Source organism: Lemur catta, chromosome 2, assembly GCF_020740605.2.
Source record: "Lemur catta isolate mLemCat1 chromosome 2, mLemCat1.pri, whole genome shotgun sequence".
NCBI classification, from domain to species: domain Eukaryota; kingdom Metazoa; phylum Chordata; class Mammalia; order Primates; family Lemuridae; genus Lemur; species Lemur catta.
This window is the reverse complement of record NC_059129.1, coordinates 3,532,261-3,556,828: the sequence shown is the minus strand read 5'-3', so window position 1 is coordinate 3,556,828 and position 24,568 is coordinate 3,532,261. Positions and strand designations below refer to the sequence as shown.

The following is a 24,568-nucleotide window of genomic DNA, read 5'->3' as shown; positions in this document are numbered from 1 at the left end:
GGCGGTGGCCCGGCAAGGGAGCGCGGCGGCGGCGGCGGCGGCGGCGGCTCAAGGGCGGCCCGAGGCCCGAGGTCCAGCGCAGGTAGGCTCCGTGGCGTCCGGGCCCCGCCGGGTGCCGGCGCCTGCTGCCCGCCTGGGCCCGGCCCTCGGGCGTCCGACCCTTCGCGTGCTCGCCGCGTGGCTCAATGACTCCGAGCCTCCGCTTCTGTAAGTGTGGAGAGGGGACGGTAACGCCCTGCGCATTGTAGGGCCAGTGTGGGGATGCCTGCGACGGGGGTGTCGAGAAGCGTCTGTGGCTGTAGGTGCTCGGGCTGTTGGCCGGGGACCCGCCACGGGGCCTGTAAGCGAGCTTTGCGACACCACAGTCCCTGCTGCAGTTCCGGGGTGGCCCTAACTCCCCATGCCCGGGCCAAACCTCCTCCGTGGGCGTGGCAGTGGCCGCCAGCAGCATTTTTTTTTTTTTTTTTGGTTAAAGCTTATTTTAAAGGCAGCATAGCATTTTACAAAATGGACGGAAACAAAAAGTAAAGTGAAAATTAAACGGTCTCATCCCCAGTGCTACTTCCTGAAGACAAGTTCTGGAAACGAAATGCAAAAGAAGCCTTTCTACATGTGTGCAAATATATGCATGAATAGAATGGTCATTTCGTTAACGTATTCCCCATCGTTGGGGAGTGTTTGTCATGTGGCAGGGTGATAAAGGAAATCAGTTGTTTTGTAGTTCCCTGGCATTCAAATTCTCCCTCCATAGGCTCCTGGAGGCTGGGTCTGGTTCTGATTGCCCCTCAGAGCTTTGGGGTGTCAGACATGTGAGTGCCCAATAAATGGAGAGAGAACGTGGGCATCACCCCAGGGGAGGCCTTGGGAGTAGGAGAGACATGCCCAAGGAAGGCTTCAGGGATATATTGGAAGGGACCCTGAGCCGACCCTCAGCTTATGTGGATTCTTATCGAGGCTCTGTTAGCCAGGACTGTTTGGGGAGGGGGCTGCATTATCTCAGGCTCTGCCAGCTGAAGACGCTTTATACCCAACTATTACTGCCTGTCAGAACCACACACACTCTCACCAAAGGCCTGCAAAGTCTTTGTGTGCCACATTTGTGGCTTGTTTATTTGGCCATCTTGGCCGTCACCTTGGGCTTGGAAGCGTTCTTTAGTAGAAACCGAGGTTCTGATGGTGTCTATAAACTACTACGTTACTTTTAGGTCATCTGAATGTGACAAGGTCTTCTTTGTTTTCTCATTTGCTCCCTTTTCTACACTTTTTCCTGTCACTCCTAGACCTTAGGATCCTACTAGGAAGCTAATGACTTGGCTTTGCTTGGGTAGGATTCCTGGTGTGCCGTTGCTGCTGTTTTCCCATGGCAAGGAAAGTGTCACCTCACCGATTTACCAGCCTATCCTGCTTCCCCCCTTATCTCTCCCGCTTTCAAGGAATGCCTGGGTAGATTCCTGTTCAGTTGACATTTGCTGAGTACCACCAGCCACATCCTGGTTTCTGTGTTGGGGGCTTTCTTTCCATTTTTTTTCAAAAACATTAATTTATGTAAAATTTATATACAGTGAAATTGATTTTGGTGTTCAGGTCTTTGGGTTTTGATAAATGCATAGAGTCACGTATTACCACCACAGTCAAGATAGTACATGTGTGTCACCCCCAAAATTTCCTCTGTTGCTCCTTTGAGGTCCCCGACCCTATCCCTTGGAACTGCTGTCAGGGCCTCCAGCCCTTTAGTTTTGCCTTTTCTACAGTGTCATAAAGGAAATTACACAGGAGGCACCTTTTGAATGACCTCTTCCATTTAGCATAATGCATTTGAAATTCTTTCTTGTGTGATGTTTATTGCTGTGTAATATTCCATCGTATGGATGTACCACCATAGCTTATCTGTTTTTCCCTGTGTTACAACAGCAGCTGTGAGATATCATGGCCCCGTTAGCCAGTGAGGAACTGGGGTTGGAGATGCTAAGTAGCAGAGCTGAATTTTGATCTAACCCCCAATCTAGGGTTCTTTCCCACCAAATCCAGGAGCTGCTTTGATCAAAAGACCCAATTAGCATTTCTTTACTGCCCATCCAAGAGGTTTTCAGGGTTCTAGAGTTCCTGGAGAATGCCCTTTTGGAATCTGGGGCCTGTGGATGTAAGAAGGAAAATGGACACCGCAGTTAATGACTCAGCACGCATGCTCCTCTTTTTCTGCCTGGTGTCAGGCTCACCAGCGTCAGCGTGATGGAGCTGCCCAGACCATACACTGTTTAACTGAAGAACATCGACTAAGTCAGTCCCAGGGTTGACTGCGTTGCGTAGCAATCTGATAGGTTAGTGACGCAGCCGCCTGTGGAGGGCTGGAGTATGACCAGCCCGTTCATCCCCTGGAACAACAGGAAGGAAAGACCTGACCCCTGGGCCTCCCTCCGCAGTGATGTCTGAGCTCAGCGATGAGGCCAGCGAGCCGGAACTCCTGAACCGCAGCTTGTCCATGTGGCACGGGCTGGGGGCGCAGGTCAGCAAGGAGGAGCTGGACGTGCCCTTGGATCTTCACACAGCCGCGTCCATCGGCCAGTACGAAGTGGTGAAGGAATGTGTGCAGCGGTAAGAGATCTTGGGGAACTTCCTTCTCCCGTCTTACGTAGCATCTCAGTGGCTTCAGATCCCATGTGATGGGGCTTCGCACACAGTTGTGCATGTGTAGTGTCCGTGGGGCGGGTTAACCCCGCTTATCTCAGGCAGTTGTCAGTAGTGATTTATGCTGGCCACTGACAAAGAAGGCAGTTTTTATTTCTAGGAAGAGGCTTATAAACATTAATTTATAGTTTACTTTAACCAGAGTAATTTTATGATTTTCACTGATTGCAGAAATGCTAAAACAAACAAACAAAACAGAAATAATGCTAGAAAGTGACGGCCCTGGGCTTCTTCCCCCGGAGGGTTTATTCGATCCTCTTCTGCCACAAAGGATGAGAGAGGCTGGCTTTTAGCCCCCTTGGGGGTGGCCTCCCAGCCTCACTGTCCACTTGCCGTTTACTAATCTGTGTAGGAATAATAAGTCCCAATACAACGAAAAGCCCATGGCAGGGCCCGTGGCTGCGTCTTGCTCATAGTACAACGTGATACTTAATGTAATTTTTGGAAAAGGGGTCCTCTCCTCTCCTTATTTCCGCCCCTTTGTGTTGCACCATACTTTATGCTTTCTCTGTTTCCCATTTCTCGTTTGATAACTTGGTGCAGCGATTTCTGTCCATACCTCTGTGTGCCTTCGCTAGTTCCTGGTGAGCCGAAGCAAAGCCTCGTTGAATCCCCAGGTCTCTGGTTCCCAAGTCATAGGCCCTTACTTAGACGTACCTGGCCAGTGGGGTACCAGTGCACCCCAGGAAAGGGTAATTGGTGGTGCTCCTGTGGGTATGCAGTCAGCATGTCCCTTCACAGGCTCACCAGAACCGCTGTTGTGACTCTGCTCCTTTGGAGTTCTCAGGCTGTCAAAGCTTTGGGTGTCCTGCTGTTAATAATAAAATGCATAGTCCAGAACGACTCCACGGAGGAGCAGAGGGGAAGCAAGCGTTTGACAGGGAATTTTGACACTAGCTGAGATGGAGGCTTGCTGACATTAAGCACAGACCGGGGCCAGAGGGAAGTTGGAGGCATCTGAAGGGAGGATTGGGGGTGAAGGGGAGGCCAGAGAGCCTCAGAGAGATGCTTTGCCGCTGCACAGAGGAAAGCAGTATAGGGATGAACTGGGTCCCTTCACGTTCACTGCAGGAGGCGTCTCCACGTGGCTCCCCCAGCCAGTGGCTGCCACTGCATCCTGGTAGGATCAGGACCTTCTGGAATGGCTGCGTAGGTGTGCCTCCCAGAGTCAGTAGAAGATGCTAGTGAATGGAGTAATTGCCTGGTGTAGCTTAATGTGAGGCACAGATTTCGTGGTTTGATGGTCAGCTGTTGCCGCCTCTGGAGGCAAGGATTACAGAAGAGGAAAGGCCTGGGAGGCGTTAACTGTGCAATGTGCTCCTGGGAGTGGATGTTATTTTAAACTGTAACTCCCTACCCTAACCCCAAAGTCTGGGCTGGGAAGCCCACATTTTTTTTTCCTGTAAGAAAATGCATTTTCAGAATTTTAATGGAAATACAGGATTCTTTGGTAACAAATTTGTCAAAAATGTTTCTGTAGGGTGAGGTAACAAAGGAGAAATCAGTGGGACTTGTCCATCGTCTGAGTCCCTTCTTCTCTCCTCATTGCCCCTCTCCACCCAGCAGCGGACTAGCAGACTCTGGTCACTCAGTGGTAGGTGGCCAAGGCTCAGGTCAGGGTTCTCAGCCTTGGCTGCTGACAGTCCAGGCCAGAGCATTCTTTGCTGCGGGTGGCATCCTGTGCAGCGCGGGGTGTTGACCAGCATCCCTGGCCTCCACCTGCTAAATGCCAGTAGCTCTTCCCTCCCCAGGCAGGATAACCAAAAATGTCTGCAGACTTCTCCAAACACCCCCTGGTTGAGTACCATCTTGCTAGCTGGTGGTGTGAAAGAAGAGAGTTGAATTGCTGGTCTTGGGCTAGGAGGAGGACAGATGAGAATATGAAGTCAGAGGAGGGGGACAAAGGCTAAGGCCTTTGCAAAGGCAGTCATACAAGAAACTGTAAGCATTTCCCTGCCTGCCTGTCCCCCACCCCAGTGACATCCAAGGTGGCAGACAACTTCTGCTTCCTGTCAACTTATTCCGCTGGGCCTGGACTTGCCACCGGCTTTGGTAAACCCCACGTGTGAGACGGCTGGGCGTGTCTAGCATATCTTGCGTTTGTTTAGGAGAGAGTTAGATTTGAATAAGAAGAATGGTGGTGGCTGGACCCCGCTGATGTATGCCTCCTACATTGGACACGATACCATCGTGCACCTGCTGCTCGAGGCAGGGGTGAGTGTGAATGTGCCGACCCCGGAAGGGCAGACTCCACTGATGCTGGCCTCCAGCTGTGGCAACGAGAGCATCGCCTACTTTCTCCTCCAGGTGAGCTACGAGGGGACTCAGGCCCAGAAACCTGAGGGGCTCCCCCAGCCGCTCTGACAGAGACGTGAACCACTGCAGGCCACGGCGTGCGTGTGTGCTCGTGTAATCACTTCTGATTCTTTCAGCATGACGGCCCGGAGGGCGCCTGCCCGGCGCAGAGGAGACGAGGCTGTAACACACACTCTGTGTTCTCTTGAAGCAAGGTGCTGAGCTGGAGATGAAGGACATTCAAGGCTGGACTGCCCTCTTCCACTGCACCAGTGCCGGGCACCAGCAGGTGGTCAAGTTCCTTTTGGACAATGGAGCAAACGCCAATGTGAGGTGATCACCACATCTTTCGTGGCCATAGGAGTGGGCCGGTTCTCTTCTAACACTAAGAAGGGCAGCTCTAGGCAGCTGACCAGAGTTCAGGGCCACCCCTGCCTCAGCATGAGAGCTTCTGGACAAAGGGGAGGAACGGACAGAGTCCCACCCGGGCTCAGAACTTTTCACCTATCTTCCAGGCAACATTGGGTGCATCTTTTCAGGCCCTCAGAGCTTTATTTTGTTTATCTGACAACCAGGGATAGCTGTGCCCATGTCACAGAGCTATTAGAAAGAGTTACAGGCCGGGTGTCGTGGCTCACGCCTGTAATCCTAGCCCTCTGGGAGGCCGAGGCGGGTGGATCACTCGAGGTCAAGAGTTCGAGACCAGCCTGAGCGAGACTCCGTCTCTACTAAAAATAGAAATAAATTATCTGGACAACTAAAAATATATATAGAAAAAATTAGCCGGGCATGGTGGTACATGCCTGTAGTCTGAGCTACTCGGGAGGCTGAGGCAGTAGGATCGCTTAAGCCCAGGAGTTTGAGGTTGCTGTGAGCTAGGCTGACGCCACGGCACTCACTCTAGCCCGGGCAACAAAGTGAGACTCTGTCCCAAAAAAAAAAAAAGAAAACAGGTGTCATAAGCCAGGGGCCGGCCATAGCACATGGTGTGTAAATGACACGAATTCAGTGCTCATTCTTCCTTTCTCCTACCTTTTGTATATATCTGGTGAGGTGATGCTTTGAAAACTATGATGAGTTTTATTTTATTATTTTTTTAAATTTTTATTTATTTATGTTTTATTTAAATTTTTTGAGATGAGATCTCACTATGTTGCCCAGGCTGGTCTCAAACTTCTGGGCTCAAGCAACCCTCCTGGCCTCAGCCTCCCGAGTAGCTGTGGGTAGCTGGGACTGTAGGTGTGCACTGCCGTGCCAGGCTCCAACCATAAGTTTCATAAGCTGGAAGTGATATTGTTGTCTAAAGCATGTCATGGTAATAATCCCCTTTCAACACAGTAGGCACCAACACAGCGTCCACCTGGTACTGTGCACAGCCCCCTGGCTGATGTCATTTGTTATAAGACACGTCATAATTTTTTATGCCACTAGGAAAGAAGGAAAATGCTACTGATTAAAAGTCAACTCTCCTGCTGATTTAAAGACACATTCTGACTTCAGAGATGTTAAAATGTGAAAAATGTGTATCTTAGAATGGATTAAAAACAGCATTTAGCATGGATCCTGACTTCTAGACCAGCATGAACAAGGAAGGGTTGGGAAGCCCTCCACACACAGCTCTGAGTCAGTGATAAGCAAGCACCGAAAATAAGATGCAGGTACTAAGCTTAGCACAGACAGCTAGACTATTGTGCTTGAGCTTCGGGAGGGGCTTCATGGAGGATGTTGAACTCGAAAGCCAGGATTTGGATAGGTGGGTCGGAGGCGTTAGCTCTCTGTGAGGAGTGAAGAGCCGGAGCTGCTTTTGGAGCATGACTAAAGTAGAGATTGAGGTGATAGCAGGTAGGAACAGCCCAGAAGGCGGGAAGACAGGGAGACAGAGCTGTCTTCAGGATAAAAGGCCAGTGCTGGGATAAACCCCAGAAGAGTTAATGAAGCTATTGTATTAACTTTTCTTATCTCACCTCGGCAATTCTTAGGGAAAAGAGAAACCTCTCTATACTTAGGAATAGGTGGTGGGTGCATGGGCCAGGTTTTGTCTTCAGTAGGGCGTTTCTGCCTGGCAGAACTTCTCTCTGCTAACCGTCTGACTGGCTGTCGTCTTGCAGGGAGCCGATATATGGGTTTACTCCTCTGATGGAAGCAGCTGCTGCTGGTCATGAAATAATTGTGCAGTATTTTCTGAATCACGTAAGTGACCTGGTTTATTAGCTTGTAATTTAGTCACAGCAAATGGGGAATCACATTATTGAAGTGTAAACTATAACAGAATTTTCTTTTACACAAAAAATAACTTCTTCATTTATTTATTCAGTACATTTTTATTGAGTGTCTGTTGATGCCAAGTGTTGAGTGGTGCTTCGGCATTAGAGGTACAGTGGTGAGTAAGGATAGATACTTATTCCTGTAATGATTTTGAAAATACTATTACTTCAAAAGTATAGAAAAAAAAATTTTTTTTTTTACTCACTGCTCAGAAAAATATTTTAAATAGTAAATAGCACTCATAATCAGATCACTTAGGAACATGTAGAATAAGAAAGCAGAGATTGTCCCATCTTTTTAAACCTCCTCCTGCTGCTCCCCAAGATACCCTCTTGGTTTGATAAAGAGCTCCCCAGGACTTTTCTTCTGCTGTCTAAAGCTGTGTTTATAGATAACTGCACACACACTGCATTTTGTTTTGAACCAAAAAGGGGTTCATGTATATTTGTTCTGTAATTTTTTAAAAAATGACTTAATAAACCATAGATGTCTTATCCTTATACAATATTGCATGTATACTCTGTGTCATGATTAATGAAATTTCATTTCCAACATTTTGCAGTTATCCTTTTATACACAGCTTTAGTACACTTGCAGTTATTTATGTTGTATTTCTAAAAGAGGCATTGCTAGTGCTCACATTTTAAATGTAATAGGTCCTTGCTGGGCACAGTGGCTCACACCTCTAACCCCAACACTTTGGGAAGCCAAAGCAGGAGGATCACTTGAAGCCAGGAATTTAAGACTAGCCTGGGCAACATAGTGAGACCCTATCTTTAAAAAAAAAAATTTGGGCCGGGCGCGGTGGCTCACGCCTGTAATCCTAGCACTCTGGGAGGCCGAGGTGGGTGGATCGTTTGAGCTCAGGAGTTGGAGACCAGCCTGAGCAAGAGCGAGACCCTGTCTCTATTTAAAAAAAAAAAAATAATAAATAAATAAATAAATAAAAATTTAATAAAAAGATAATTAAAAGACAAATAAAAGACAGGCAAAGGATATGAATGGACATTCTCCAAAGAAGATAAACAAGTGGCAAATAAGCACATAAAAAAATGCTTACACAGCTGCTGGCTTGTAGTCCCTGTGTTTTGTAAATCTGTCTCTACAAAAAAATTTAAAAATTAGCTGGGCATGGTGGCGTGCACCTGTAGTCCCAGCTATTCCAGAGGCTGAGACAGGAGGATCGCATGAGTCCAGGAGTTTGAGGTTGCAGTGAGCTATGATGACGCCACTGTACTCCAACCTGGGCGACAGAGTGAGACACTGTCTCAAAAAATAAAGAAAAAAGATGCTTGATATCATTAGTCATCAGACAGAGACATGCAAATCATAATTGGTAGGGTCTCTATAATGAACAAAACAGATAATAACAAGTATTAGTGAGGATGTAGAGAAAGTAGACCCTTCATGTGCTGCTGAGGGGAATAGTATGATGGTGTATCCGATCTCCTTGGAAAACGGTCTGGCAGTTCCTCAAACAGTTAGACCTAGAGACACCATAGAACCCAGCAATTCCGTTCCTAGATATATACCCAAGGGGACTGAAAACATGTCCACACAGAAACTTGTACACAAATGTTCACAGAAGTATTATTCATAATAGGCAAAAAGTGGAAACAGCCTGGATGGATGGCTATCTACTGATGAATGGATAAACAAAATGTGTATCTATGCAGGAGAATATTATCAAGCCATAAAAAGGAATGAAGCCCTAAGCATGCTGCAGCATGAATGAACCGTGAAAACATTAGGCTCAGTGGAAGAAGCCAGACAAAAGACACCATAGTATATGATCCCATTCCTGTGGAATGTTCTGGATAAGCAGAGCTGTGGAGACAGGAAGTAGATTAGTGGTTGGGGAGGGAGGGAGGAATGGGAAGACTGGGGAGGGGGTGATGGCTAAAGGGTACAGGATTTCTTTTTGGGGTGATAAAAATGTTCTAAAATTGATGGTGGTGATGGTTGCACAGCTCTGTGAATATACTAGAAGCCATTGACTTACACAGTGTAACTGGGTGAATTGTATGGTGTGTGAACGATACCTCAATAAAGCTGCTAAAAACATCCACGGGGGAAAATTCAGGCAGTCCTAACAAATTCCTGCTGACAAGGTTGTTTCTGTTGTCTTTCCCACCAGTAATGTATGAAGGTGCCCATTTTCTCACATCTTCACCAGCCCTGTATGTTAAATTAGTCTTTTAAGTTTTTGCCCATCTGGTGAGAGAATTACGGCATCTCATTTTGGTTTGCACTTATTAAATGGTTGAACTTTTTTTTTTTTTTTTTGAGACAGTCTCGCTCAGTTGCCCGGGCTAGAATGCCATGGTGTCAGCCTAGCTCACAGCAACCTCAAACTCCTGGGCTCAAGTGATCCTCCTGCCTCAGCCTCCTGAGTAGCTGGGACTACAGGCATGTGCCACCGTACCTAGATAATTTTTCTGTATATATTTTTGGCTGTCCATATAATTTTTTTCTATTTTTAGTAGAGACGGGGTCTCGCTCCTGCTCAGGCAGGTCTCGAACTCCTGAGCTGAAACAATCTGCCCGCCTCGGCCTCCCAGAGTGCTAGGATTACAGGCGTGAGCCACAGCGCCTGGCCAAATGGTTGAACATTTAAAAATATTTGTTGGCCATTTGTATTTTATGAATTGTCTCTTTGTTTTCAGGTCAAATTTCTATTGGACAGTTTGGTTTTTTCTCACTTTTTGGTGGGAACTTTTTGAATAATGAAATTCAAACATGGTATCTCTTTAAAAAAAATTTTGGGGACAGAACACGCACATGGTAAACATGCAGATGAGGCAGAAGGGAGCGCTGTGGGCCTGCCTCCCTCCCCTGTGCCTGGGTCACCTTGGTCCCCTCCCCAAGGAAGTGTCTGCGCAGGCCCTCTGCATTTACGCCCACAGACGTGTGCCTGGTCCTACACGAAACTGCTCCCACCTGGCTTTCTTCTCAAACTTAACAATCAGATTGTTCTATGTCAGCATATAAATAGCTCTCTTTCTTTTATTTCTTTTATGGTGGCATAGTATTCCCCTGTAGGATGGGTCAGAGTTTCTTTAACTGGTCTACATGTAGCATTCAGTCATTCCCAGCACAGTGCAGAACATCTTTGCACGTATGTCTGTAAACACATGTGCAGCCACATCTGTATGTACAGTACTAACAGTGGACCTTTTGGGTAAAGTATAAGCACAGTCTCAACGTGGATGTTGCCAAGTTGCCATCCAGAGAGGGAGTTGTACAGTCTTACATTCCCACAGCAGTAAGAATTATGCATCTGAAATTATGAAGTACTGTAAACAACAACAAAAAACAGGATAGTGCAGCTCACCTACATGGATCAAGTGCCTGTGTTTGACAGGTGTAATGTCTTGCCTTATTTGCCTCAGCTCTTGTCTGCTTTTTTTTAAAGGACGCAATCGAAGTCCTCTTTGTGGCCCTTCCTGACCCCTCCTCTTCCAGAGGTGGCCACTCTCCAGATGTTGGTGTGGACCTTTCCTGTCCATGACGTTATAATTTTATTACATACTATGTGTCCTTAAACAATGTATGGATTTGTTTTGAATTTTTTAAAGCTTTATATAAATAACATATCAGACCAACACTGTGAGTGGCTCACACCTGTAATCCCAGCACTTTGACAGGCAAAGGCAGAAGGATTGCTTGAAGCCAGGAGTTTGAGACCCTATCTCTACAAAAAGTTAAAAAATTAGCCAGGTGTGGCAGCACACACCTGCAGTCCCAGCTGTTCAGGAGGCTGAGTTGGGAGGATCGCTTGAGCCCAGGAGTTCAAGGTTATAATGAGCTATGATGGCACCACGGCACTCCAGCTGGGACAACGGCGCGGACCCTGTCTCTAAAAACAAAAAAAATCAGACTGTACATGCCCTCCAGCAAAGTGGTGGTAGTGTAGAGGCGTGCACTCTCGCTACACGCAGCTCTCTCTGTTAACGCAGTGTGTGTGCTGGTTGCCACTGTCCCTTCCTGTGGAGCGGACGCTGTCCTGTGTGTGCACTTTGCCGTGCCTCACAGCGCTGCGGTTACCGTTACTCACACGTCTTCCTGAGCACGCGTCTGGGAATGTCCTTGGTAGTTCAGGGTGTGTCTGATGGGAGCATCTTCACCCCTCTGTAGCAGTCCTGATTCACACCCCTCCCCACGGGGCTTATACTCTTTGGCCCTCACATCCTCACTCCCAGTTGGCACCTGATAGCACATGAGTTGTCTCCTGTTGATTCTTGCCTTTCCTTGATTTCTGGTGAGTTTGAACATCTTTTCATATCTTTATTGGCCATCTGGGTTTCTTTTTCTGCAAATAATTATTCTTTGAAGGTGATTTCACCACATGAACATGGGTTCCTTAAGACACATTAGAGGGTCAGGAATAGATGGGTAGGAGCCCAGAATCATAAAAAGCCTCTGCCTTTAAGTTTAGAGTCCAATTTTAAAAGGTAAAACTGGTGATCATAAGAGACAGGTACTCTTAGAATTTTTAAAAAGGAAAACATATCAGAAAATCGGAAACTTTAGGTCTTTTATCTACTATGCACATTATTGTTTCTTTATGGTTAAAACCTTTAGGTTCCTGCTATCAAACTAGAAATTAGCTTTTAAGGCTGAAGGTTTCATAGCTGATTTCTAACCAGAACTCTAGAAAGTGAGATGGAGGGGAGGTTCTAGAAATTTTAGCTCAGTAGGCTCATATAAAAACGTACTTTCTTCCTCCAGAGAGATGTGTGGTAACCGCTTTCTGTATTGGACCCAAGACCATCGGTTAATAATGGTTTTTCAAAGTAGGGGAAAAAAGGACATATAAATATTTATTATTCAAGTGATATGTACTTGCTATAAATAAATTAGAAAATACAGTGAAGCAAAAAGAAAGCAAAAGTCACTGCTTGTCCCATCCTCCAGAGATAGCACGTGCTAACGTATCGTTGAGTGTCCTACGAGTGTCCTGGTGTTCACAGTGCACATTTTAAGTCAAAGTGGAGTCACAGGCCAGGTGCAGTGGCTCATGCCTGTAATCCTAGCACTCTGGGAGGCCAAGGCAGGTGGATCGTTTGAGCTCAGGAGTTCGAGACCAGCCTGAGCAAGAGTGAGACCCCGTCTCTACTAAAAATAGAAAGAAATTATCTGGCCAACTAAAATATATATAGAAAAAATTAGCCGGGCATGGTGGCGCATGCCTGTAGTCCCAGCTACTCGGGAGGCTGAGGCAGAAGGATCACTTGAGCCCAGGAGTCTGAGGTTGCTGTGAGCTAGGCTGACGCCACGGCACTCTAGCCTGGGCAACAGAGTGAGACTCTGTCTCAAAAAAAAAAAAAAAAAAAAGTGGAGTCACACTATACGGATGTTCTGTAATGGGCTTTTTTCCCTTTACAGTGCTGTGTGCACACCTGTCCGTGTTGCCGCACACCCACCCCTACGTAAGTGGGCGGGGGGGCTCATTTTCTAGATACGCTCTCACTCAGCTCACTAATCCCCCTTTTTAGCTTCTTTCTGATTCTTTACTGTGCTAAACGCTGCAGTGAAAATTCTGAATTTTAGTGTATATCCTGAATTATTTCCTTAGGTTAAATTCCTGGAAGAGGAATTGCTGGATCAAAGGGTGTGTACGCTTTTTTTTTTTTTTTTAAGAGGCAGGATCTTGCTCTGTTGCCCAGGCTGGAGTGCTGTGGTGGGATCATAGTTCACTACAACCTCCAACTCCTGGGCTCAAGCGATCCTCCTGCGTCAGCCTCCCACGTAGCTGGGACTATATGTGTGCACCACCACACCTGGCTAATTTTTAAATTTTTTGTAGAGATGGGGGTCTCACTATATTGCATAGGCTAGTTTTGAACTCAGGGCTCAGGTGATCCTCCAGCCTGGGCCTTCCAAAGTGCTGAGGTTACAGGCGTGAGCCACCCGTGCCTGGTCAGATGGCTGGGTCAGAAGCTGTGCAGTCTTTCAGTGTTTTCAGTCCTTCTGGCTGGTTTGTTCTCCTACGTTCAGCTATGAGACTGCATGGTTGAAGCTTTTAAATTAGAAAATTTAATGGGCTTTTCCAGTTTCAAAAGGAAACATGCTTATGGTAGTACATGTAGAAAATACAGAAGATTAGAAAAAATCCCATCGTCTTACTACTTAAAAATATTAACATTTTGAGCATGTTTCCTTCCAGTATTGTTTTCCGTGCACTTTTTTGTTTTGTCTTGTTTTGCTGCAGTTGTAATGTATATATAGTTTTGTATCATGATCCTTTTTTAAACTTGATTATACAGCTGTTTGTAAATATCACCATTTTGGGCAGTAATGTAGCTTACTCTTCATCCCCCTTGAGCATTTGTCTCCAGGCATTTTTGCAAATATGTTGTGCTAAACATCTTTGTGCATAAAAGCTTTCACCTTACTTAGGAGTATTTTCTTAGGATGGCGTCATATAGGTGGAATTGTGCTGAAAGACTAGGAATGCATTTTAGAGCTTTGGATAACAGTGACCAAATTCAGTTTCAGAGGGGGGTGCTTTCGTTCTGACTGGGTTTAGAAGGCTGCTGCTCTAATGAACCGTTGTCTCCAGCTCTCTCTGTGTGAAGAGGAGTGAAATGAGTGGGACACAAGCCCGGGTACAGAAGGTGAAGTCTGGGCTCTCCGCATGGTGGCTGCCACTTCCCCACCAAATGAGATCATGAACCTGGCAGGCAGAGTGTCGAAGGCCAGGAGCTGCTGCCCCTGCCCAGACCCCAGAACCCCGGCCCACTTACCCTTGTCACTGAGAAGAGAGTGAGAGCAACCTCGTGGCTGTGATCCAGAGAAGCCTGCCCCTCTTTCTCTCACAGATGTCTTTCCTCACCCAGGGCGGGTGCACAGAAGCTTACGCCCTTCCTTTTCTCACCCCGGGTCAGCAGCCCAGGAAGCAGGGGTGCTCCGAAGGAGAGAGCCCTAACTCTTCCTTCACGAATGTTTACAGGGAGTCAAAGTGGACACCAGAGACCACAGTGGAGCCACAGCCCGGATGCTGGCCAAGCAGTATGGACACATGAAGATCGTGGCCTTGATGGACACTTACTCACCCTCTCTGCCCAAGAGCCTCTATTGGAGCCCAGGTACCTGTGTCTCCCAGCTGCGCTCGGGTTACCCTGAGAGTTAGGGGCACCAGGAGAGAAAGACGCCCCCTTCCCCCTTCCCAGTTTCCACCTGCTCCCCTGAGATTTGGCTCTGACATCTGTGCTGGGAGACCATCTCTGCCTCCCTCCGCTGCCTCCATGTGTGGTCAAGGTCGAGGCCCCTGGTCTAATGGAATAGAGAGGCAGTTAGACGGGTGCAGTGTCGAGTGGTGCCTGCGTCTGAAAACACACACAGGACGCAGGGAGTTGGTGCCCATGGGAAGGCGGGTGGAGGGGAGGCCTCACGGTGGGGGTCTCTTCTTATTTCTGTTTTTTTATTTTGCCTATGGTGTTTGTTGCCGTATGTTTTAGTTTTATATAGTCAAATTTATTAAACTTTATTGCCTCTGGATTTTGAGTCGGTGAAAATCATTCCCAAGGCCCTTGTTGTACAAGAATTCACTCAAATTTTCTTCTAATACTTACATGGTTTCAATTTTTACATTTAGATCTCTGATCCATTTACACTTTATTTTCATGCATGGTGTGAGGTATGGATCCGCTTTTATCTTTTTCCAAATGGTTATACAGTTGTCTTGGTATGAACTATTTAAAAATTCATCTTTGACCTAGTGTCCTGAGATGCCATACTTATCATATACTAAATTTCTATTTGTACTTGGGTCTTTTCCTGAACTTGAATTCCATTGGTCTCTCTGTATTCACGCACCAAAGCCACACTGTTTTGATCATAGAGGCTTTTTGTAGTATGTTTTACGATCAAGTAGGGCTAGTCCCCATTATAGCTTTCCTTTTCTTTTTCACTGTTTCCCAAACTATCGCTTGTTTATTTTTCTGTTTGAACTTGAATTTTAACTTGTCTAGTTCGTTAAGAACAGAGTATGCATATTTTTATTGATATTGTGGTAAATTTCTAAATTAACTATATCTTTATGTTGTTGGGTTGTCCTATCTAATAACAAGGTATGTCTTTTTGTTCCATCGTACTTTGGGTCTCGTAGGAAGGTTTCAGATTTTTCCTCATATACTTTTTGCATGTAACTTAAGTTTATTTCTAAGTATTTGATCGTATTTGTTGCTATTGTAAGTGGGGTTTTCTCTACCATTATATCCTTTGCTTATTGTCAGTGGGTATGAAGGCAATTCATTTCTGTAAACTGATTTTATATTTTGCTATGGTACTGAATTCTTTTATTGTTCAAGTTAGTTTTTTTTTCTCTGGGGCTTTTCAGGTATACTGCCATAAAATCCGCAAGTAGAGATTCGCTACTTCATTCTGATTCTCGAGCCTCTGACGTTTTGTTGCCTTGTTCTCGTTTAGTTGCCAATACCTCTAGTACAGTGTTAAACACAATGGAGACGGTGCACATCCTTACCTTGGTCCTGACCTTAGTGCAAATGCCAGATTCAGTAGGAGGCTGGCTTTAAGAGGAAGGTGTATATATATTTAAAATATATATATATAAGAAATATATGTACATTTTATCATATTAAGAAAGTATTCATTAATTCCTATATTCTTGAGTATTATTTTTATAGGAATAGCTGTTGAATTTTGTCAAAGACTTTTTCCACATCTATGGAGATGATTAGGAATTTTGTCTGTAGCTCTCTTCATATGGTATATTATATTAATGAATTTCCTAATCATGAACCAACCTTACATTCTTGGCATAAATTGCACTTGATGTATTATTTTCTTCATGTGTTTTTGGATTCTGTTTATTAATATTTTTTAGTATTTTTGTATAGATATTTATAAGTGATTGGTCTGTTATTTTCTATTTTTGTTTTGTCTTTATCAGGTATAAGTATCAATATTACACTTCATAAAAAGAATTTGAGGCCGGGCGTGGTGGCTCACGCCTGTAATCCTAGCACTCTGGGAGGCTGAGGCAGGTGGATTGTTTGAGCTCAGGAGTTTGAGACCAGCCTGAGCAAGAGCGAGACCCCGTCTCTACTAATAGTAGAAAAATTAGCTGGGTGTGGTGGCACGCACCTGTAGCATCTATAATCCCAGCTACTTGGGAGGCCGAGGCAGGAGGATCACATGAGCCCAGGAGTTTGAGGTTGCTGTGAGCTAGGCTGACGCCACGGCACTCTAGCCTGGGCAACAGAGTGAGACTGTCTCAAAAGAAAAAAAAAAAGAAAGAAAAAGATTTGAAAGCGTTTACCATAACTCCCGTTGCAGTTCCCTGTGGCCCACTGGGACAGCGCACTGGCCCATTTGAGTGTTTCTCACAAGTGACATCCTGGCAGACTCACTTCTCTTCTTCAAGAGAATCAGTTACAATTTTTTTCCAGTTAGTAAAGGACTAGTAAATACTCCTTCACTGAACAGACTGTCATAATTTTGGTGTTTTTCCCACAGAAAAATATGAAGATCTAAGCTCTTCAGATGAATCCTACCCTGTTCCTCAGAGGCAGAGGCCTTGTAGGAAGAAGGGCCTCAGCATCCACGAGGGGCCGCGCGCCTTGGCCAGGATCACGGCCATCGGACTTGGAGGCAAGACTCCACGGCCCAGCTGTGGTGAGCAGTCCACACTTCCTGGTGGCTCTTTGCTGTCATATCCAAAAATTCTGTCTTGGTGAGAGCAGACAAACTCTCAGCTCCTGAAATGTGGGCCTCTGGGCCCCAGATTGCAGGTATCCGAGCTTCTCATGCTCGAGCAGTGGGGCTCAAAACCAATTCCAATGATGGAAATCCATTAGTCATGGGCTAGCTCTCTGTTTTCGGTTCATCTCCTTGGTTATTAGAAATAGAACTCTCTCCTGCAGCAGAAATGTAGCTAAGCTCAGATTCCAGTCATCAGATATGTGGGACAGCTAGTGCAGGGAAGATGTGAAGTTTGACCTCCCACAGCCCCGGCTCTGCCCCGTCACCTGGGCGCAGCATGGTGACCCATTTGCTGGGCTAAGCTGGGTGTGCCTCTGGGGGCAGAAGGCCAGGCAAGGCTCTGCTGCTGTCTTCTCAGGGGGATGGGTTTGATCCTCAGGCCCTTCTGAGAAGGACACTGGTAGTGCTAGAATCCTGTCTCCGAGTTTCCAGGTCCGAGTTTATTCCCAGATTGTCAGCCTGTTGGTGTTGCTTTTTGAGAGTGCCGGGGGTCCTACCACACTTCAGGCCAGCTGGGTTTGGCGCTCACTCTCTTTCTTTCTGGCCTTCCCAAGAGATCAGCCTGGGATGTGAGTTACATTTTCCTTTGATGCCTGTCACCCATCCGTGGCAAGGCCAAGGCTGCTGACCCAGCAGGCTGGGTGGGTGGGCCCTCCCTGGAGGCCCCTCTGAGGCCTGGGCCTGGAAGAGCCTGACTTGGTCAGAAGAGACCACGGTGCAGTTGAGGGTACATGAATAACTCGATCCTCGGCTAAGACCTCAGGAAGAGTTAAACTCTCTGGTTTGTGTTCTACCTTTTCTACTTGTTTTTTAATAGGCAGATCTAGTCAGGGGTTATGTAATGTTATATTACTGCTGTTAATTTTTAGCCGAGGGCCTTTTCCGCTCACATTCAGCCAGCTCTCTTTGGCTGGGTTGACTGACCCGAGGAGGATTACCTCTCAGTGCCTATGTTTAAAAAGCTCACGGAACATAAAGACATCTGGTGGAATGGGGGGTGGTGGTGTCCGTGTGTGTGGCTGGGGGAAGGTCATTACATGTTTCTAGCTATTAATAAAAGGAACACCTAGTGGTACAGTTTTCCTTTGGCTTAGGAATCTGTAAATACAGCTATTTCCTACTTTTCCCACTTGGAAAAGAGACAGCCTGGTGCAGTGGGGAGGACCCAGGCTTGACCTGGACGCCAGCCCTGGTTCCACCAGCCACTTGCCATGGGACACCAGCTGGTGTCTAAAACCCTCTTTCCTCACCCACAAACTGCAGATAACAGCTATGGCCGGGTGACTGTGGCGGGTAGATGAGGTAATGGCTGGGCGGCTTCCTGCCTGTCTGCCCGATCCCGGGTCTCCTCCTACAGCGAGAACCCCGAGGAGGTGGCAGCAGGAGGAACGAACATGTCTTCACCTTGTGTCTGTGGGTTTACCTGCCCCGTTCTGCACACAGAGCAGGTGCCTCCACGAGGCTATGTCACCTTCAACAGCAGTGATGAGAACCCCCTGGAAGGGGAGGGTCTCTGCTACCGGGACGTCACCTCCCCCATCAATGACCGGGACGTGGAGAGCAGCAGCAGCAGCAGCCGGGGTACGCACCTCCCCACTTCCCCGCACTGCCGGGCCAGGGGCCGACTCAGGTATTGGAGCCTGTGTGCCCAGCCCGCCCAGCCAGCTGGGGCTCGGCCCTGGGGCCAGTCCATCCACTAGAATACGGGGAAGGGTACAGAAGGCCCTGGTTCTTACTAAAGAATCTGACACGGGGCAGATGAGGAGAAGCTTCTGGTCCAGTGTCCCCCATGAAGGTCAGGGGGAGCCATTCCAAACTGGAAGCCTTCTGGGGCTCTGGGGAGTCTTCCCGGGGGAATGTGTAGTTACACGTGTGCATCAGTTCAGCAGCTCTTCACTGACAGCCTGCTGTGTGCAAGCACAGTTTAGGGTGCTTGGGATTTATCAGTGAACAAAAGCCAAGAACCCGCGTCTGTGTAGAGGGGAGGGTCCAGCCCGGCAGGCAGCACGAAGCAGGAGCCGCCCAGCTGTTGAGCTGACGCGCACTTGGCTGCAGTGGCTTAGGCCCAGGGCCTTGGGGCGTGTCCATCGGCAGCACCCCGGGCGAGGCCTGCAGCCAGGTGTCCTCTCTCCCCGTCATCAGAAGAGCAAGAGCGCGCTTTCTGTGCCAGCCTCGGGGCCGTCCGGAGCAGCAGCAGCGAGGGCCTGGCCAGAGCCCAGGGGCTCAGCAGCGAGGCCTCCGTGGAGAGCAACGAGGTGAGTCTCCTCCTTTCTTGACTTCCTGCTCCCTTTCCTGTTCTTGACGTTGGGGGTTTGCCTGCCACCCCAGTCAGTCTGGGATGAGCCAGTCTGGTAACAAGGCTGAAGTGCATTTCTGCGCTGGGCTGCGGGGCGCAGTGTCCGGGGCCTGGCCTCTTGGAGGGCAGCGTGAGCGTGGGTGGCGCAGGCTGCAGGGAGCCACCGAGGAAGCTGGGTGTGGCAGGTGGGTTGTGGGGGAGTTTCATGAAGGCTCCCCCATCTTAACCCATGTGTGACTTCAAACACACACCTCTTGCTGCAGGACTCAGATCACGCACGTAAAAGCTCAGTTCGCAAACACACTAAAAGTTATGTGAAGACTAAGAATCGTTGTGGCCAGTGGCTTCCCAGCGCTGGGACTTCTGGGGCAGTTTGCACCCCAGGATCTGTCCCCCAAACCGAGAGGTCCCCCTATTCAGGACCCCAGGTAAGGCCATTTATGAAACTGGGGGTTATGCTCTTAGAAAGACAGTGCTGCCTGTGACTTGTGTGGCGTCACTATGTATTTACAGTGAGCCAGGCACAGGCACCGTTGGCAGAACATTGTGGTGGTGGCTTTTACCCAGATGACCAGTAAACCTCAGACCCAGCTGATTCCTAATGGTTAGTGGCCCAGTGGCAGGGTGTGTGCTGCGTCCGTCCCTCTCCCCAGAAAGGCCCTGTCTCCTGTGTCCGTGCTCAGCAGCCTCCTCGAGCCCCAGGGAGCAGAAAAATAGGACTGACTTCAGCTGCTTCCCGGAGTCGGCGACAAGACTCGTGGAAGCAGAGAGCCTCGAGCTCACACTGGAAATTTGCTGATGCTGCCTCCTGTGCTCACTCTGAGTGTTTTCTTAGGGGTCGCAGAGGCGGCTGAGCAGCTGAGTCCCCGCCCTGTGCAGGCACGGGTGGGACAGAGCGACAGAGACGGAAGGCAGAGGGGAGTCTCTGCTCTTCGTCTGGTGAAGCACCAGCACTGCTGCTCCCTGCAAGCTGGGGCTTTGCTGGCTTCCTGCTGCAGCCCGTCTCGGGGGCCCCTATGCCCGGGCTCGGGAGCAGGGCGCACATCTCGGTTCCTTAAACACACACTGGCTGGAGAGCTTGCAGTTATGGGGGTATCCTCAGGCTATTTCTTTCAGAAAGTAGTTTGAGGAAAATGAGAGTAATCACCTTCAAAAATGTGTTCCTCCACTAAAAACAACACTAAAGTTGCAAAAACAGAAACTCTAGAGTTGAAAAGTACAACCAAATTGAAGCTTTCACTAGATGGGCTCAACAGTGGATTTGAGCAAGAAGAAAGAATCAGAAAACTTGAACATACGGCGTCTGAGAAACAAGGAATGAATGAAGAATGAGCAGAGCCCTGGGAGACGCCACCAAGCTACCAGCACACACGATGCTTTGCAGCGGGAGGGGAGAGAGAAGCAGAAGACACATTTAGGGACTAGCCTAACCTTCCCAAACGTGAACAAGACACGGAGCTCTACAGCCAAGGAGCTTGATGAACTCCAAGTAGGATAAACTCAGAAATCTAAACTTAGACTCATCAAAATCAAAATGCTGGACAAAGAGAATCTTGCAAGGAACAAGAGGGACGTGACACATCCCAGAAGGTTCTCAAGATGAACAGCCTCCTAACACCCTTCCCAGAGCTAGCGTTCGTTAGGCGTGTGAGGAGCCCCGTTCCAGGGATAAGTACGAGGCTCGGTGAGACCAGAGACAGGACGGCAGGGCTCGGGGCGGGAGGGGCCTGAGCAGGAGCCCGCGCTGGGCCAGGCGGCAACGCTCTGCACGGCTGCTGCCCCTTCTCGCCCGTCTGCTCTGCCCCCAGGACCTTGCTGCGCTGCTGGAGCAGATCGGGTGTCTCAAGTACCTGCAGGTGTTTCAGGAGCAAGACGTGGACCTCCGCATCTTTCTGACCCTCACTGAGAGCGACCTGAAGGAGATCGGCATCACGTGAGTCCAGCGGCCATCTCTGGCCCTCACGCCCCTCGTATCAGCCAGGCATCCTGGGACCAGCTTGAGTTCTGACTTCAGAGACGACGCTGAGCTGTGTCTTCCCTGATTCCCCCTGCAGGTTATTTGGGCCCAAACGGAAGATGACCTCTGCCATCGCCCGCTGGCACAGCAGCGCCCGCCCGCCCAGTGACGCCCTGGAGCTGGCCTACGCCGACCGGCTGGAGGCCGAGATGCAGGAGCTCGCCATCCAGCTGCACAAGGCAGGCGGGGGGAGTGGCAGTGCCTACGGGGAAGGGGCAGGGATGGCAGCAAGGCGGAAGCCAGGGTCCCAGTCCTCACAGGAAGGGGACAGCAGCACACAGAGAGAGGAGTCAGACACACACAAGGGCAGGGGCCAGTGAGCAGGCGGCCAGCACAGTGCACAGGGATGGGGAGGCCCTGAGATGGAGTGGGGGGAGACAGGACCACAGACTCAAAGCCCCTGAGCAGAGTGGTGCACCCCGAGCCGCCGTGGTCTCGGTCCCCCGTGTTGGGCCCCCTCCCAGCCTGGCCCTCCCGCCCCACAGCGCTGTGAGGAGGTGGAGGCCATGCGGGGCCAGGTGTGCCAGGAGCAGGAGCTGCGGGCCGTGGTGGAGAGCTGCCTGCTGGAGCAGGACGGGGCCCGAAAGGACATCCAGGCCCAGCTGCAGGAGACCTGGGCCCTGGCCCGAGATGCCACCCTCATCCTGGACCAGCTGCAGTGAGTGGCTCACTTGTCAGCCAGGGGGCCTGGGGTCACTTCTGCCCCCCACCTCCCACTTGATTTGGGCACTTTCCTGCGGGGCAGACCCCGGCGGCAAACAGGGCCTCTCTCCTGTCCATCAGTGCATCTCCCCGGGACCCTGGCCAGGCCCTCGAAGGCTGGCTGTGGGGACAGGGCAGGGCCTCTCCCCCTCCTTCCACTCAAGGGTCTGGGTCGGGGGGGCTTCTGCCCTTACCAGCACTTGTTCCCGTGTCTGGCAGAGCCTGTCAGTCTGAGCTGTCAGCCCGAGTGAGGCAGGACCAGTCTCCTGGTGCAGCCGCCCTGGGCCCAGCCTTCCCGCCCTCGGGTAAGAGCAGTGGCCCGAGGGGAGGGCGGGAAGCCTCGAGGCCGGGTTTCACGCAGTGGGCTCAGCACGGCTATCTGACTAGACCCCGCTCTCCCAGGTCCCTAAGCGTACCCAAGCCCAGCATGGAGGGGAAGGGGGCCCTGGGGACCCAAGCCCACTCCTCACCTGTGATGGGAGAGTCACCTGCCCCCAGTGGTAGAACGCATGGCCATGACAGTGTCAAGACAGTCCCTTGTCCCACTGCCAACTGTGTTGTCCAACACCTCCGGTGACTTCAGCCTTCAGTCATGGGGCCACCCGAGGGCACAGCTTCCCCATGGGCTGGGCTCTCACACTTTCTGTCCCAGGGCTCAGCCCTGCTTGGCAGTCAGTGCTTGGGTCAGCAAGCAGGAGAAAACATTTTTGTCACAGTCTTTTTGGTCTCACGGACCCGCAAGTTGGGGAGGGGGTTGCTCATGCGTTGACAGTTGGGTGGGGGGTGTTCTGACCCAGGGAGGATCTCCTGGTCGCAGCAGCTCAGGATAAAGGCTGGGTCTGTGAGGACACAGACCCCAGGCCAACTCAGTCCTCTGCACCATAGACTCCAAAGGCTGGCAAGCGTCCCTGCAGGCCATGAGCCTGCCCGAGCTGTCAGGAGCCCTGGAGGACCGTGTGCATGAGATGGGTGAGTCTCCCGGAGGGTGGCAAGTGGCCGGGCCCCACCCAGGTACCAGACTTTGGTGAAGACTGAGTGTCCCTTTTATTTCAGAGGGAGGCAGAGGGACCCCTTCCCAGGGAAAGCAGGTTTGAGTCCCTCCACCCCAACACCGTCTGTCCTCAGGGCTGGGGTCATGACCGCTATGGGGCAGCCTGGACAAGAAAGCTTCCAGGTCCCCGTTCCTAGTGCCCCAAGCTCCTCCTCCCTGCTGCCACCCAGACTTGTGGCAAAGCACTGTCTGGTCCTGTCCTCAGGGCGAGCACTGTGCTCAGTGACCCAGAGCCTGGAGAAGCTGCAGGTGCTGAGCAGCAAGGAGAAGTGGCGGGAGCCCTAGCCCGGAGGGACGGTGAGTGTCGCCAGCCGGGGAGCCTGCGCCAGGACACTGACGGGGCCAGCTGCGGGAACAAGTACGCGCCTGCCCTCTCTCTCTCTAGTCTCACCAGGGCCTTTTCGTTTCAGAATCTGACGTTGGGTGACTGATCCACCCTGAAGCTGTGTGTCAGGAGTCAGGAGGGCCACGTGTAGGCGGCTGTGGCAAGCAGCACGGCCCAGGGGGGCCAGAGGCTCAGGCCCCGGGAGCAGCCGGCAAACACAAGCAGGGAGGGACTGTGGCCCGTGCCAGGCAGCTCGGGCCAGCACTGAGGCAGGACAAGGGCCTGTCACCCCGAACCTGGTGGTAAGGCCTAGAGCTTGTGGCCTGGCCTGCCCTGGCCCAGGCCACGCAGGGCCTTGGGGAGAGAGAGTGTCCTCATACATGGGTGCCAGAGGCTTGACCATATGAGTACTGGAGCACCTGGAAAATGTCACTTGTTGGAAAATAAAATTTATGATCAACTGGTGAAGGGCTCAGTTCTGATCACATGACATGCAGCACTGGCCAGCACATGGGGCCAAAGCAAGGGGAAAGCCATGCCAAAAGACCCCAGCCCCAGTGACCTTGGGCTCTGGGTGGATGTCCCTGGTGCCCAGGCCATGGAGCACCATGCTCAGGGCTAGGCCATGTCAGCGACCCTGCCTGCCCTGTCGCCTGCAGCTCGGGAACCTCTGTTCCAGCCCCACACGATTCCACAGAGTCCCACTTGACTCAAGACAAGCTGCTACAAAAGCTAAGCACATCCCCAGGCCCCAGGAAATACGAGTGAGCCAGGTACAGGCAGTCTGTTCCCACAGCAAAGCAAAGGAGCTTCTCCCACACTTGGTGGCCCGTCTCACCCGGCTCTGAGGTGGGGTTGAGAGCACCACCTTCCTCACAGGGCCAGGTATGGGTGGTGGAAATTTTCCAACTCACCACTGGAGTCTTTGCAGACGTGGGGCTGTAGACTACCAGTGGTGGCCTTCCTGTCCCGTGTTGACTCTGCTGCTGTCATTCTGCACAGTAAGCCTGTGCTTCCAGACCGTCCCCTGGAGCTGCTTGCAGACTGTTCTGAGAATGAGGAAAAGCAGGTTTTCAAAGCAGAGAGGATCTAGAACGGGAGCCTGATGCTGAGGGTCCCGGCGCAGAAGCCCCCAGCCAGGCTGCCGGCCCAGGTGCTGGGGCTGGGCGTGCCCCAGTGAACACAGGCAGACACACGGACGCC

The 24,568-nt window shown here is 50.1% G+C and overlaps 1 protein-coding gene across 8 annotated transcripts; it reads left to right on the top strand.

Moving 5' to 3' along the window:
- Positions 1-41: 41 nt before the first annotated feature.
- On the top strand, positions 42-23,830 carry ANKS3 (ankyrin repeat and sterile alpha motif domain containing 3). 8 transcript variants are annotated; one of them, XM_045542484.1, is made up of 17 exons: positions 42-82; positions 2,421-2,592; positions 4,794-4,992; positions 5,192-5,313; positions 7,089-7,170; positions 14,201-14,336; positions 16,729-16,887; positions 18,418-18,555; positions 19,117-19,229; positions 19,534-19,698; positions 21,079-21,203; positions 21,325-21,466; positions 21,773-21,945; positions 22,209-22,294; positions 22,875-22,958; positions 23,246-23,337; positions 23,451-23,830. In XM_045542484.1, the coding sequence occupies exons 2-16, from the start codon at positions 2,423-2,425 to the stop codon at positions 23,323-23,325; spliced, it is 1,974 nt and encodes a 657-aa protein (XP_045398440.1). In that variant the 5' UTR covers positions 42-82; positions 2,421-2,422; the 3' UTR covers positions 23,326-23,337; positions 23,451-23,830. The 8 variants fall into 8 exon arrangements, with proteins under 8 accessions (XP_045398440.1, XP_045398439.1, XP_045398444.1 ...); XM_045542483.1 differs by lacking the exon at positions 42-82 and adding an exon at positions 92-207; XM_045542487.1 differs by lacking the exon at positions 42-82 and adding an exon at positions 123-207 and having other exon boundaries at positions 2,385-2,592.
- Positions 23,831-24,568: the final 738 nt, after the last annotated feature.

Coding starts and splice junctions, on each gene's coding strand:
- ANKS3 (XM_045542483.1), top strand. CDS start 186: ATGACTCCGAGCCTCCGCTTCT. Junction 4,993..5,191: donor TCGCCTACTTTCTCCTCCAG/GTGAGCTACGAG, acceptor GTTCTCTTGAAG/CAAGGTGCTGAGCTGGAGAT. Junction 19,699..21,078: donor CCCCCTATTCAGGACCCCAG/GTAAGGCCATTT, acceptor CTCTGCCCCCAG/GACCTTGCTGCGCTGCTGGA.